The 15,369-nt window shown below is 49.2% G+C and overlaps 1 protein-coding gene across 5 annotated transcripts; it reads left to right on the top strand.

The window, feature by feature from the left end:
- Positions 1-3,031: 3,031 nt before the first annotated feature.
- Positions 3,032-11,425, top strand: Tmem171 (transmembrane protein 171). 5 transcript variants are annotated; one of them, XM_029484995.1, is made up of 5 exons: positions 3,032-3,174; positions 3,417-3,867; positions 5,973-6,675; positions 9,183-9,318; positions 11,146-11,417. In XM_029484995.1, exons 3-5 carry the CDS (start codon positions 6,039-6,041, stop codon positions 11,342-11,344), a joined length of 972 nt encoding a protein of 323 aa, XP_029340855.1. In that variant the 5' UTR covers positions 3,032-3,174; positions 3,417-3,867; positions 5,973-6,038; the 3' UTR covers positions 11,345-11,417. The 5 variants fall into 5 exon arrangements, with proteins under 5 accessions (XP_029340855.1, XP_029340856.1, XP_029340858.1 ...); XM_029484996.1 differs by adding an exon at positions 5,128-5,365 and having other exon boundaries at positions 3,032-3,867; XM_029484998.1 differs by having other exon boundaries at positions 3,032-3,867; positions 11,149-11,425.
- Positions 11,426-15,369: the final 3,944 nt, after the last annotated feature.

The raw sequence follows: 15,369 nt of genomic DNA, 5'->3' as shown, positions 1-15,369 counted from the left end.
CACCCTGGCCTCCTGCTCATCTCCAAACAGCAAATGCCACCTCAGAGCTTTTCTGCTTGTGTTTTTTGTTTGGGAGGGGGGAGCTTTTTATTTTGTTTTTCCAAACAGGGTTTCTCTGTGTGACAGAGCCCTAGTTGTCCCGGAACTTGCTTTGTAGACCAAGTTGGCTTCAAACTCAGAGAGATTTGTCTGCCTCTGCCTTCTGAGTACTTCTGAGTTCCACCATGCCTAGCTCCCTGCCCTCTTTAAATTAATTAAGTTAAAGGAACGTTTACACGTATGAGTATTTTGCCTTAATGTAGGTCTGTGCGTCAGCTGTGTGTCTGGTGCCGGCAGAGGCCAGAAGGCGGCATTGAATAATCCCCTGAAACCAGTTATGGGCAGTTGTGAGCTGCCATAAAGGCCTTAGGGGTTGAACCTGGGACCTCTGCAAGAGCAGTAAGTGCTACTAATGGCTGATCCATCTCTCTGTTCCCTTGCTGCTTAGAAGGCATATTTCTACTTTATTTATGTGCATGTGCTCATGTGTGTATCTACCGCCTGTGTCTGGTGCCTGCAGAGGCCAGAAGAGGGTATCAGATCCCCTGGAATTAGAGTTACAAGTAGTCATGGGCTGCCCAGTGTGAGTCCTGGGAACGGAACCTTTCTTCTGTGTCCTCCAGAAGAGTGCTAAGCCATTTCTTTAGCTCTCACCCTGCTGCCGTTATCCCTGCCTAAAGTATTCCTTCCTTCCTTTCTCATATTCTAAAACCTGTCCACAGATCCTGTGATGTGAAACCTAATTCTCTCCCCCTTGGTTTAGTGGCTCAATCCTGAGGACTGGAACGAAGTGGAGGAAGATGGTAGAATCGCAGAGGCGACTCTGGGAGACGCCCCATGTCTTCTGCTCCTCTGCAGGGACAGCCAGCTGCTGCTTTGTGGGGACATTCTTTCATTTCTCTGAAATGAGTGATTCTTGGCAACAGCGAGGTGAGCCACCTTGAAGCGGCCCCCGCCCCTAGCCCCTGCCACTCTGTCCTCCGTCCCTGCAGTGTGACTGCAGCCTTGAGAGATACCCCAATCCAGAACCATCCAGTTTAGCCACTCCCAGAAGCTGATCTTTATGATCCTTAGCAACTGTGGGAGGCAGTAAGTGGGAGAGCAGCTTCAGTTCCAGGGCTGTTTGTTATACAATAATAGACAGTGGTGGCTTCCTCATTCCCATCAAGTTTGTGTCATGTTGCCACCTGTGTAGACACCTCCGGCACTCACACCGGCACCCCCAGCCCCCTCCCTTCATGTGTTCTTCTCCTTAGCTTTCTTAATCTTTGTCTCCCCATTGAATTTTATAAACGCTAAGTAAATATTTTGCGGGTGAATCCATGAACGTTCACCTCTGCTTTACTCTTTTGTATTCAGGGACTGGATGGATCTGGGTGGATCCAAATTTTGTTCCGTATCATTTTGTTTTACAAGATAGAGTCTCAGTACATAGACCAGGCAAACCTGGAACTTGTTACGTAGCCAAGGCTATCCTTGAACTCATGATCTTCAGTTTCCCAAGGGCTAGGATTATAGGCTTTCACTATCATGCCTGGCTTCATACAGTTTTAAAAGCTTAGTATGATTCTGTTTTTCAACATTTCATCTGGATGTATGTTTTCTCATCACCTAAAGGCTGGGGAAGAGTCCTAGCCTTGGATCATGCTGCCTCTCCCCACCTCTCTCCCAAGACTAGGCCTGATCTCAAGACAGCACCTTGAAGTCATACTTGACAGATAATCAGTTTCCAAGGCTTTGATATAGTCAAGCTGGCTCCAAAAGACACAAACAGTGGCTATTCCAAGGGGAAGCTAATCTGATTGTCCTTGGTGCCAGGACATTCAAGTCTGTCATGGGTGGCGAGCCCGCAGTCATGTGGCACCAGAGGGGCAGCTGTATCAACAGGCCCACACAGGACTCAGCCAGAGACTGACTTTCAAATAAAAGGGAAGGGAAGAGTGGTGGGCAGTGGACACGGAACCCATCTAACACAGTGCAGAGCTGTTAGCAGGCTTGGGTCAGAGGGGGCTAATCCTATGTGAGGGCCTGAGTTCTTAGAAAGCTCAGGGCTTGCCGTTGTTGTGCAATAGCTGCTGTTAGTCCACCACCCATGAACTGGGCATACCTTGGTGCCCTTCCAGAGCATGATTGGTATATCTTGACACTTTGACCAAGATATCCCCACCCAAGACATGGATAACTGCAATGTCCTTGGGTCAGTTCCTTTATGGATCTGTACAAGACCATGCAATAAAAGCATTTTCCAAGTCCACAGCATGTGTGTTCTCTGGGTGACAGGTGAACTTAGAGAATGTTGCTTTCAGAACATCTGGCTCTTGGCGCCGTATAAGCTGGTACAGTGGGGCTTTCAGTTCCTTCACCTAATGAACTGGTTTGCTAGGTCCCCATCCACTTATGACCCCAATCTTCCCACAGAGCTGAAGACACACAATAGGGGACTGAATAGGGCTGAAGATGAAGGCAGGAACTCCCTGCAGAGCCAGCTGGGTGCTGGATACTGATATTAGCCAGTATGTAAGTCTGCCTTGTTAGAGACTCCGAGCTCAGAGCACCCTGACTGTGAGAAAGCCCACATCTGGCCTGCTAGACCTGTGTACCCACCACATCCCCGTGGCTATGTGCTTCCCCCGGTGAGCCTCTATCTCACCCTTCCCACTCCACCAGTCCCCAAACCTTTTTGACCCCACCGTGACCCCTTTCTCTGCCTCTGCTTACCAAGCCTAACTCATCTATCAGGAAGCTAACAAGAATGGATGGGCTTTCAAGGAGACAGGAAGCTAGGGAGAAAAGGCAAGGGTGGGAAAGTCCCCAGAGCTCTGGGTGCCTCTGTGTTTGGGCCCAGAGCAGACTTGACTCACCTCTCACAGTGGCCTGACCTCTGGTGTGGAAACTAGCACAGTTGGATAGTTGTCAAGTGTCACGGGGCAGGTTACAAATAGCATGGGGATTAGCAAACCCATCAGACACTCTATTCAAGGGCAGGGAGAGTTAACAGTTTAATCTCCGGAGCTCCAGGAAGGGTGTTTTATGGCAAAGGAGGACTACATGCATATATATGACCAGGAAGGGACAGGGTGACCCACTACAGGACTTGCTGGGGATAAGCTTCAGTCTACGAGCTAGGCTATCATGGTAGCATACAAGGTCCCCCGTCTCACTCTTCAGGGAATCCTGGGGGTCCCCATATCCTCTTGTAGAAAGCTACCTGCGAGGTTCTAGGTCCCGGGACTCCCGTCAAGGTCTCAGAGTAGTATAGTAGAAGGGTCACCTGCCCTCGGACTGGCAGTGGCGGCAGAATGGCGGGGGTTGGAAGGGGGGCTGCTTGGCCGTGGACTTTGGCCTGACTTTCCCTGTTGCTCTTCCCCGGGGCTCAGGTATTCCTCAGCCGGCACCCTCCCCCTCCCGAAGCACTGCACCTAGGCTGCTAAGGGACCAGCTCCTTTCTCAGATGCCCGCCTCCGTGTCGCCACTTCACGCAGCCCCAGCTGGACTCGCTGGCACCCACAACTTGGTGGAGCGTGCCCATCTGCCTCCACCCCCCGTCGATCCCTCGCTTGCACTGCCAAGTCTTATGGTTCCAGGGCCGCGAAGCTGACCCTAGTTCTGTGCTCCGGAGCGGCGCGCCGGTGCCTCAGTAGGGCAGCGCCCGGTGGCGGCCAGATCCCACCGGCCAGCCCTGCCCTGCCCTGCCCGGTCGCCGCACCCGCGAGCCGGGCTCTGCCTGGCTCTCTGCACACGGAGGAGGCCCGCCCTCCGCGCCCGGACGGGCAGAGGGTGTGCGTGGAGCCAGGGGTGTGGCGGAGAGTCCCAGGACCAGCAGCACAGGTAAGGGGCTCCCCGGGAACCGCAGCTGCTCCTGAGTCCCCGCAAAGACATTCTCCTCTCCAGGCCTTGCTTTGCTAACCCTCCAGAGCTTTGGATGAAGAGATGTGCCGTTGATATGGGTCTGGCTTTTGGAATATGCAAAGGAGTGTTTAGTAGGGCAGATTTGGCTTTGTGAGGAAACTGAGTTTAAAGTAGAAAAAGTTCGGCTTCGTATGTAATTTCCCATCTATTTGGTTGTCCCTGGGTGTCCGTGTTTTGAGAGCACCTAAGGGGGCCGCTGAAGCGATCCTCCTCGCCTTAGTTTGGATCAGGGACAAACATGCTTTAGTAGGTGTCCTGGAGTGAAAGTACAAATCTAGTTCGGTGCTTCTGCTGTTTGTAGTGCTGGTGTTTGAGAATTTGCCTTAAAACAGGTGAAGCTCAGCGACTGGCTACAAAGCTGAAGACACCAACAAGCCCAGTGAGTTCCTAACAGAACTTGTGGTCCTTACCTGGAAAAGCAGCGGTGGGATTATGTGATTCGGGGGAAGATGTGTTTTAAATTAGCAGGATGCTTTAAGTCTTCCATCTTAGCATCTCCATGAAATGTGGCTTTTGCAAGTTTGAGAGAAATGCATCCTTCACTCCTCTGCTTCTTTTTTTACTCCTCCACTTCCTTCTGATTCTATCACACTCTCCCTGGGAAAAGCACTTCCTAGGACAGCAATGTCACCCGTCTCCTTCCATCACCCAAACTCACCTTCCTTACCCACGAGCCTGGCAAGATGATCTTGGCCTTGCAGCCGTGAGCTGCGTCATAGGATCATGAATGTGAATGGCAGAATATGTTTGAAAGTTTTCTGTGTTTGACTGTGTCCTTCCTGACTTTGGATTGTGTTCGCGAGTGCTACAGTGAGGTCTTGTGCTCTCATTTACCAGACTGAGGCAAGGTCAATGGTTCAAAGATCAGTGCTGTGTGAACCAGCACACCCTTTAACCATTGCTTGCGAGGTCAGGATAGAATACTCTTTTGTTTTTGTTTTATTTTGAGAGAGGGTCTCTCTATTACGTAGCTCTGGCTGTCCTGGAACTCACTCTGTAGATCAGGCTGGCCTCAAGCTTAGAGATCCTCCTACCTCTGTCTCCCATTAATGGTGTGTGCCACCGTGACCTTGTGTCGCCTCGTGGAAGGTGCTTTTCCACTTAGTTCCACTTTTGGTTTCCCAGCAAGTTTTGTTAGCCTTCTGTGCTTGGTAACTACTCTCTGTTTACTTCGTTTAGGCCTCTGTGGAAGTAGGTGGCCCTGTGGAGGAGGGTGACTGACGGCCACTTGCCACCTGTCTGCCTACCTGAGGACACTTGTCTGCCTTGGTGATGGGGCTGGACGTCACCTGTTGGGTCAGATCCTCTCAGGTCATGCCAGTGTCCTGAAACGGAGCTGCCAGTAGGGGCGGGGTGTCCGGGCAGCCTCGGAGTTTGCTTCTTGAAACCGCAAGGATCACATTTTGACAGAATTAAAGTAAAAGTCCACAAACCCACTGTCTTTCTGAACCATCTTTTTGTTTTATCGAAACTGCTGACATTGGGTCACGTGTGGAGGGAGCCTTACAATAGAGTGGGAAATGAAAAGTTGCTGGAGTCTTAAACAGGAAGTGGAAAGTTAGTTACTGGACAAAAGTTTACCAAGATGCTCAGAGAAGTTCTGACATCATTCTAGGCAGTTGTAGATCAGAAACTATTCCTGTTGCTCTTTCCTTATCTGCCTTTTTTTTTTTGGAGGGGGGAGGGCTGGAGAAATGAGTTTGTAGGACTCAGGACAGGAAAAGCCACACCCACACCACCAGTCATTTTATTTATTTTTAAAAAAGATTTTCTTATCTCAGAAGCATGGTCATTGAATTTCCTCTTTTTTTTGATATATTCATGAAATTACACATTTGGGAGTCTTTGAATGCCAGTTCACCTGACTCATAGGCCAAGTCATTGCTCTACAGTAGACCAATGACACGAAGTTCCGCCTCCTGACAGGTCACCCCCTCTGTGATTTCTGCAATGGCCAGCAAGAGATCAGAACTGGTCAGACATACCTGTGCTTAAGGTAATTTTGCATCTATTATTGCTTGCAGAGCCTGCAACTGCGGAGGGAAGGAAACACACCAGGGAACAACGAGGAGGCCTTTTCTTTTCTGGCCATGTCTTCTGTGGGAACTGCTGAGCCAGATGGAGACCAGAGGGACCGGCATGTCAGCAAGCTCATTTTCTTCCTCTTTGTCTTCGGTGCAGCTCTGTTGTGTGTTGGGGTCCTGCTCTCCATCTTTGGGTACCAGGCATGCCAATATAAGCCTCTCTCACACTGCAGCATGGTGCTGAAGATTGCTGGACCTTCGTGTGCAGTGGTGGGTCTTGGGGCTGTGATTCTGGCCCGGTCCCGGGCACGCCTGCATCTGCGGGAGCGACAGCGGCAAGGCCTTCAGGACCCTGACCAATCCTTCTTCTGTGGAGAGAGCCGCCAGTTTGCCCAGTGTCTCATCTTTGGGTTCTTGTTTCTGACCAGTGGCATGCTCATTAGCATACTGGGCATTTGGGTGCCAGGATGTGACTCAGACTGGGCACAGGAACCACTGAATGAGACAAACACCGGAGAAGGAGAACCCCAGATCTGTGGCTTCCTTTCTCTGCAGATCATGGGGCCCTTGGTTGTGCTTGTGGGACTGTGTTTCTTTGTGGTAGCCCATGTTAAGAAGAAAAACAACTTGAGTTCAAGCCGAGATACCTCTGAGGTCGAAGGTGGACACGCCCACAGCACGGAGCCTGTCCACATCACTGTAGGTAAGTGTCTGTCATTTGTGCACTTTCTCAAGTCACAGTGGATGTTGCTTTAAGACTTTACCGTGCTTCTCTAGGGCTGGTGTAGATTCTTTTTCTCAACTCCTCTGTCTCATACTTGAGCACACAGATACCCTATCACCACCACCACCACCACCACCACCACACATACACACACACACACATACACACACACACACACACACACACACACACACACACACATTGCTGTCCCCGCCTGTGGTATGCCCTGTGGGAATTCTTCTCTCACCAGCAACACTGTCATTTAGCAGACTAAGGCAGTGATGTATTTTATTTTTAAGTAAGTGTGTGTGTGTGTTTAGGGACATGCGCACACGAGTAGGGGTTCCTGAGGCCAGAAGAGGGTGACTCCCCTAGAACTGGAGTTTTAAGCAGTTGTGAGCAGCTGCCTGATGCTGGTGCTGATGCTGAGAACTAACCTTGGAGCCTCGGAAAGAGCAGTATGTGCTTCTAACCCATTGAGCCATCTCTGCAGCCACCCCCTAGCTAACAACTAGATGAATTCAAAGAGAATCTCTCCTCCAGTATATCAGGTTTCCATCAGTGATGAATCGGTTAGGGTCCTTGTAGGAAAGCAGGGTTTCATGAGGTCATTCATTTTCTGGGCATCTCTGTGGCCTCTGGGGAGTGGCTGAGGCTGGCCAGGCGCAGAGAGCACCAGTTGGAAGTGTTTCTTCATCAGGCAAATACATGCTCTTAGCTGGTGATAGACATGAAGGGACCTTCCCCAGGTATTGGAGGCTGGAGAGTTTGCTTAAACACTGGACACAAGTGGCCACTTCCTGTCCTTTCTGTCCTTCATGGCAGGTGCCGTTAAGCTGCAGCTGACAGCTGTAGGAGCTGAGGCCAGAGAAGTCTGAGTTTGCTCGGGGCCATGCTGGCTTGGTCGCCAGCAAATGAGTGGGGCCAGCCTATCAGAGTCCTTCCTTCCCGAGTCCTGTGTTAGAAGTGTTTCTCCCTGTCTAGAACATGCTGGGTTGCAACGACAGTGCCGTGAGCTGGAATTCTAAGGGACTGGAATTCGGGGACAAATTGGAGCTTGTTTCTGGTCTCTTGTCCCTTTTCCTTGGAAGACAGGGGCTCTGTTCAGAGTGAGCAGATACAAGCCCAAACTTTCTTTTAGTTTGATCATGCCTGTGCAGCCAGGGTGAAGGAGGGGCGTGGCACATTGCCATGGGCACCGTATTTGAGCAACTCCGCACTTTATCTAGCACCTGGCTTTTGATGAATTAAGACTCTCACGAGAAAGCGAGAAGAACTTTCTCAGCAGAAGACACCCCTGGGAATCTGCCGGAGTGTGCTATTTTGCCTCACACAGCCGCTTTAGTTGAGTCGTGCTTGTTAGAGGCCCAGCCTATATTGCCTCGGGAGAACTCAGGGCTCTGAATTATAGGCCGGCTTATTTTAAAATGTGGTGACCTGTGTGAACCACAAAATGTACTAGTTTAGGGCCAAGTGTGGTGTTTCTAACCCCACATATTTTAATTCCAGCATTCAAGAGGTGGGGGTGGGGGTGGGGGTGGGGGTGTTGGATCTCCGTGAGTCTGAGATCAGCTTGGTCTACATAGCAAGCTCTAGGTCAGCCAGGGCTATGTAATGAGACCCTGTCTCAAACAAAACAACACAAAATGTACTCATTTAACTTTTTAATTTGCATGCATTTTTGTGTTCAGTGAGTCTATATGCATCTGCACCTGCACACATGTGTGTGCGCATGTGGGCTAGAAGTTGATGTTGGGTATCTTTGTTAGTCACTATGTACCTTATTTTTTAAGAGGATTCCAGCTGTGACCAAAGATTTGCTGATTTGACTAGGCTGCCTAGCCACCCCCCCACCCCCAGAATCCTCCCACTTACTGCCCCAGAGCTGGAGTTACAGACACACACCATCTGCCCAGGGTCTTACTTGGGTGCAGGGATTGGCTTGAACTCAGGTCCTCCTGCTTCTGACGCTAGTACTTTACTGACTGAGCCATCCCCGTTCCTTCACCCACCCAGCTCTATTTTGACTGTTCAATACAATACTGTCTTATACAATGTGCCAGTTGGTGGCACACTCACCTTCAATCGCAGTACTCAGGATGCAGAGGCAGGTGGATCTCAGAGTTTGGGACTAGCCTGGTCTATAAGATAGCCAAGGCTTCACAAAGAAACCCTGTCTCGGAAAAACAAAAACAAACCAAAACAACAGAAAAATTACAATCTCATATTATTAAATACAGTTAAAATATTGCAACACTCTCATCAGCATCAGCTTCCAGAACTTTCCCATCACCCCAAACAGAAACACCTGTTAGACAGCATCCCCTCCCAACCCAGCCTGGTTTACCTGACATGGAACTGTCGCAGGCCCACTTCTCCATCCCAGCGCACTCAAGGGTGTTTCGACCTTTTATGGGGGAGGCCAGATGGATGCCATTAAATGTGTTTGACTTTGTTTTCTAATTTGTGGCTGTGTGTTTCCACAGGTGACTCAGTGATAATCTTCCCGCCCCCTCCACCACCTTACTTTCCTGAGTCTTCAGCAGCGGCTCCATCTCCCGGGGCTAACAGCCTGCACCAGATTGAAAACCCACCATCCTATTCCAGCCTTTTTAACTACGGGTAAGAAGTCCCTTTGACTGTCACCAGTGGGCATGTGTAGTCATTCCAGGCCTGGGCCTGAATCCAGGCCAGTGTCGCTTTTAAGGCTTGGGTGTATCTGGTGGCATGTCCGAGATCCCGCCTCGCTGCTCACACTCAGTCGGAAAACCTTGGGCACTCGGAGGCTGAGTGACGAGCAGTTGCTAGGAAACCTCTGAGCATCTTTATCATTCCTGTAGCTACCCATCTGTGCACTGTCCACTGGGAGCTGCAACGAGGGCTGCAGGCCACTGCTCTGTGAGCTTCGATGCTTCCAACGGCAGAGAGGTCCAGGGCCCCAGAGGACCTTCAACATGTCCAGAAGGATCTTAGTAGTCTAATGGAGAATACCTTGACCTGGCCCAGCTGGACCCCTTCTTTCTCTGGGCCTCAGAGCTTTGAGGAACACTGATGAGAGATAGATGCTACTCAGAGACAGGGCTTTTCTGTGTAGCCCTGGCTATCTTAAAAGATAGACTCTAGGGACTTGGTGCCCATAGCTGCCATCACTCAATAGCTCCCTGGGGATCGAAGAGAACCTCACCATTCATATAGAGTGGGTGTTCAGCCTGGTGAAGGGACCAGAGGATATGAACTCTTCCTCAAGGTACTAGAAGAGCAGGAAGCTCCCCTGTTTGCCTCAAAATTAGAGGGAGAGGTCTTCTAATTAGAGGGGGGAGGGGGTGGGCAGAGGACAGAGCAGGCTCGTGAGTGTCACATAGAGAGTTGGGGACCAGGGTGTTAAATGCACATGTTGGTGTAGCTTGACAAAGACTAGACAATTGTGGACAGACATCTAATAATGAATGCTGTATTTCTTTTCCTCCGATGATTAAACTTCCCCAAACCTAAAACCAATGTCTAGAGGCTTCAGATAACTCCCTGTTGCAGCTGCTGTAGTGTAGTGTACCTCTGGTCTGGCTTTGCTTACGTTATTTTCTGATTTTCATGGTCACCCTAGGTGGGAGGTACTGCCATTAACAGAATATTATAAAGTAACAGAGGCTCAGGAGGGGTGAATTGTGTATCTAAGACAGCCCACTGAGATGGCAGCAGAGTGGAATTGAAACTTTAGTCCCCCGCTGTGGGAGCCTCTCCAGTGACCAGTGTTCCCATCAAGGTTTGGGTTTAGGGTTTTAATTCTCTATTTGCATATGTTCTCATATTTTGTATTCCCCTTAGAAGACAGTGACTGTGTGTTCCCCGGTACTGGCACATATGATGTGTGAGCCTTTCCATGTAGAGCCTTTTCACTGACAAAGGCAGCGACAGCAGGAACCAGGCTGTCTTAAGGTTTCAGCCAGTTCTAAGAAAAATAAGGGATAAGGGGCTGGCAAGATGCTCAGTGGGCCCAAGGGTTTGCTGCCAAGCCAACGACCTGAGTTCAATCCTGGGGACCTACATAGTAGAAGAACCAACTCTTGAAAACCGTCCTCTAACCTCTACACATGCCCCATGATACACTCCCACCCCACCCACGTCTCACACAGATTTTTGAAAAGAAAAAATACGGGGAAAGGATGGACAGCAGATTTATAAAATAGAACAGGCAGGTGTGGAGGCACACGCCTTTAATCCCAGCACTTGGGAGGCAGAGGTGGGCAGATGTCTGTGAGTTCTAGGCCAGCTGGGACTACTACATAAAGAGAACCTGTCTCAACACAGCAGCGACAACAAAGTAATATACAGGAGACAGCTCCTCAGCCTGGGCTGAGGCTCCTGGGAGCATGACACTCAGAAAAGCCCAGTGCTTAGGGGCTGACACATTTTCATCAGGTCCCCTCATGATCTTGCTCTCTCTCTTTCCAGCAGGACCCCAACTCCTGAGAACCAGGGAGCAGCCTCTGAGAGAGAACGGGAGCTCATATACACCATTTCTGGGCAGGGTTCATCCTCAGAGAGATCATACACTGGACATCTTCCACTGGACCTGCCCCCTAGATATGAAGAAAAAGAAACTGCCCCAGCCACACCCTTGGGTGCCCCTTCTGATTCATCCCCACCATGAGCTATGGACTCAAGCACAGTTTTATATATACCATGGATTGCTATTTTATTTAATTTGTTTTTTAATAAAACATACATACCATTGGCTGCGTTCCCATTTTTCTGCTATAGCATCAAAATGAAGTGAGCAGTGTTTCAGGTTAGACCCTGTTGTCTGTGCTTCAGACCACAAGGAAGGTAGGGCATGATCCTGCCAGGAACCATCAGGATTTGCCTATTGAGACCTGCAATGCTAGGAGCTGCTGGCCTTGTTTGTACTGGTGGATAAGGAACCTGAGGCTCAGAGAAGCTAGTGGATGTCTTCAAGGTCGCAGGACTTCTAACAAAGAAGCTGTGAATGTGTATGTGTGTATGTGTATGCATATGTGTGTGCATATGTGTGTGTGCATATGTATGTGTGTATCTGTGTATGTGTATATGTGTGTGTATGTGTGGATATGTGTGTGCATATGTGTGTGTATGTGTATATGTGTTTATGTGTGTATTTATGTATATGTATGTTTCTGTGTGTATGTATGTGTATGTATGTGTATATGTGATTATGTGTGTGTGTGTGTGTACATCTCCTCCTTCTCAGCCCTTCCCTCTCCCTTTTTCCCATTTCCCATACCCCCTCTCTCTGCTTTAGGAGCCTCAAGGCCTCATAGTACACTGAAGCCTCTGAATAAACCGGCATGTGATTTCCTTGGAGGCTCTGTTCTGCTTTATTTTTGAGACAGGATTTTGCTATGTTGCCCAGGCTAGCTTTGAACTTGTGCTTCTCACGCCTCAGCCTTCAGAGTTCTGGGATTATATCCCCCATCCCCCACCCCTACCCCCACCACACCCCCGTCTCTGTGCCTTCTCCATAAACTACAAACCCTGCAAGCCTTGGTGTGATCTAGCAGCCAAGTGTCTGATGATTGAGGGCAGGGGGGTGGGCCTGGGTAATTGTGTGCCTTACTGACTGGTCACCTGTCTGCCTTACTGACTGGTCACCTGTGAATTGCCACTGTGATTAATCAGGGTGGCTTTTGGGGCCAAAAGTTGTAATCTGTTTTCAAATTGGGCATTTATTGGATGGAACTGCTCTTGAAGTCTGTGCTTTTTTTTTTTCCTCCTGTAAAGTTAATTATTCACATTTTAAAATTAGAACAAAGCACACATTATCGTCACTTCCTTCTGTGGTTATTTGTTTAAAATGGCCAAGCTGAGACTTCTAGGTAGAATTGCTCAAGTTACGAGTCTTCATTTATAACCCAGAGCCTGTTTAATGACTCAAAGTTGGATTTTGTGACTGAGGGCTTTGTTTTTATGTGGTTGTAAAGCTAAGCAAACGGTTAGGAATGGTCAGGAGTAAGTGTGACCTTGTGGTCATGGAGGTTTGTTTTAACCCGTCAGCTCTGTGGTCTTCAGGAGCTTGGGGAGTGGAGCCAGAGGCTATGGCCTCCCAGCAGAGGCCTGGCCTCTGTGAGCATGCTACTGCAGAACTTAGATGGCTGGAGGGAGAGTTGGGCTGGAGCATGTCACAGACACATGGACAAGTGACTGAGGTGACTAACATATCAAAGTGGACCTGGCTGCCGGTTCTCCCAGCATTCCAGTCCCTACCAGTTACAGCGATGGCTGGCATATCCCGCTCTCTACCCTGAACTCTCCAGCCCAGGGGCAGGGTGCTCCCCAGGGGATCCTCCCTACAGTCCAGGAGCAGGGTGCTCCCCAGGGGCTCCTCCCTACATAATCCTGCCATTCTGGTTACCTACCCATCTGTCTACCCTTTACCCTCCTGTCTCTTCCTTCCCCACCCCCAGACCCCACAGACTGGCTCAGCCTCATCTTCACTCTGGACTTTCCCCGGTGTCCCTGCCTCTGACTATTATCTCCCTTTTATCCACCATAAGCCTTTACCTCCTCCATACCTAGGAGCAGCCACATCCTTCCTGTTTTATTTCTGTTTTTTATTTATCAGAAGGAACCATCTTGTGGTGGTGGTGACGATGATGACAATGATGATGATGGTGGTGACGATGATGACAATGATGATGGTGGTGATGATGATGATTTATTTCTGGTGCTATGGGTTGAACCCTCTGTCTGGTGCATGGTAAGAACGTGTTCTATGAATCACATGCCCAGCCTAAGTGAGCCATTTTCAGCTGAAAACTCCTTAGCATTTAGTCCACGTCCCACACTCTATTCACCACTTCCTTCCCCTGCAACAAAGGCTCATGCTCATGAAGCAATCATTCCCTACTTCCCCCTTCTATATCCTCACTCCCAGCTCCTCACAACGCCCTGCTTTCTGCCACTCTGGATTTATCAGCTTTGGATATTTCATACAAGTAGAATCATACAATACAAACTTTCATGCTGGACGTCTTTCGTTTAGTACCTTTTGAGGGTCATCCATGTGATAGCATATATCACCACTTCATTCCTTTTTTATGGCCAAGTAATATTTCACCGTATGGATATACCACAGTATATCTATCCATTTATCTGCTGACATACCACTTCATCCTACTAATAGTAAGGTATGAGAGTCCAAGGTTTTCTATATCCTCACCAACACTTGTTTTCCTTTTTAAAAAATAGACTGTAACTTTCCAACATGACTGTTGCGGTGAGTTTTGGCTGCACCGCTTTGTGCTCCTGGCTGGTTGCACATGTACACCCGCCCAGGAACTATCTGGAATCCACGAATGGAAAACACACACACACACACACATATGGCAGTTAATTTTAAAATACCTTGGCTACCTCAAAGGTTGAGCACTCCTAAACCTTTCCACTGCTACTGTAGGTCCAATGGTCATTTCCCTGAAAACTCACATGGCTAGTTGACTTTATCTCCTGTCACTACTGCATCTGCTTCTGCCCGAGTCTCCCAATTCTCCCTGTATCTTACCCTCGAAGCTCTCAGTGTCCCACCCCATGCCCACCCATTGGTCACTGACATCTTTATTGATAGATCAAAAGCCAATTGGGGACCAGGACCTTCAGCATCTGGATGCACAGGTTCAAAGCATTAGCACCAATCTTCAACACATGACACACAGTAGTAACACATGAATGCAGTAGTAACACCCGACACACAGTAACACATGACACACAGTAGTCTTTCGCAGTAGCTTTGATCGGCATTTCCCTAATGACTAACGATGTTGAGTCATGTGATGGCTGATTTCAGTTGTCAACTTGGCAGAATCAGGAGTCACCTGGGAAGGGAGTCTCAATAGTGGATTATCTAGGTTAGCTTGGCCTGTGGGCATGTCTGTGCAGTTAGAAAACTCACCCTGAATATGCATAGTATCAGTTCCTGGACTGGGCTATGAATGGAATGAAAAGGAGAGTGAACTGAGCTCTGGGCACTGACTCTGTGCTGACTGGCTATGACCAGCATTTACTGCCTCCTGGGCTTGAGGGAGTCTTGCTCCACAGTTACAGAGTGCAACTGAGCCAGGCAAGGTGTGGTGGGGTAAGAATATCTGTAAAGAGACCCCAGGAGGCCGTTGTGTGAAGCTCTGAGGTGAAGCCTGTGTAGATAGAGACTCCAGGATGTCGGGGGTGGGGGGGTGCCAGTGGCATGGCACATCTGCTGAAGAGCCCAAGAGAGGCTGTGTGCTACAGGTCACAGAGCTGGAGCGGAGGGGTGTACCAGGAACATTTTAGAGCTAGAATGAGTCTGTTCAAAGGGACGAGTACTTTTCTATGTGTTCTTGAACACCAAGCATTGCTAGCCGCACAAACTCACTCTGTTCTACGGTTTGCCTTCCAAACTCCAGCAGGAGTTTACTTCAGTAAGTCATGAGTTAATGGCATTAGGAGGTAAAGACTTGGGCTGGCAAGATGGATCAATGGGTAAAGGGGGCTTGCAGCTGGGTTAGGACCTGAATTCAATTCCCCCATCTGCATGGTAGAGGTAGAAAGTCAGCCCCTAGGGGCTGTCCTCCGACTTTCATTCACATGCAGGAGAGAACCTGTGTAAACCTGTCAATACATAAACAAAGAAACAAACAAACAAATAAATGTGTGTGTGTGTGTGTG

This window comes from Mus caroli, chromosome 13, assembly GCF_900094665.2.
Source record: "Mus caroli chromosome 13, CAROLI_EIJ_v1.1, whole genome shotgun sequence".
In the NCBI taxonomy this organism is placed as follows: Eukaryota; Metazoa; Chordata; class Mammalia; order Rodentia; family Muridae; genus Mus; species Mus caroli.
The sequence above is the reverse complement of the archived record's forward strand: the minus strand, read 5'-3'. Positions and strand labels throughout refer to the sequence as shown.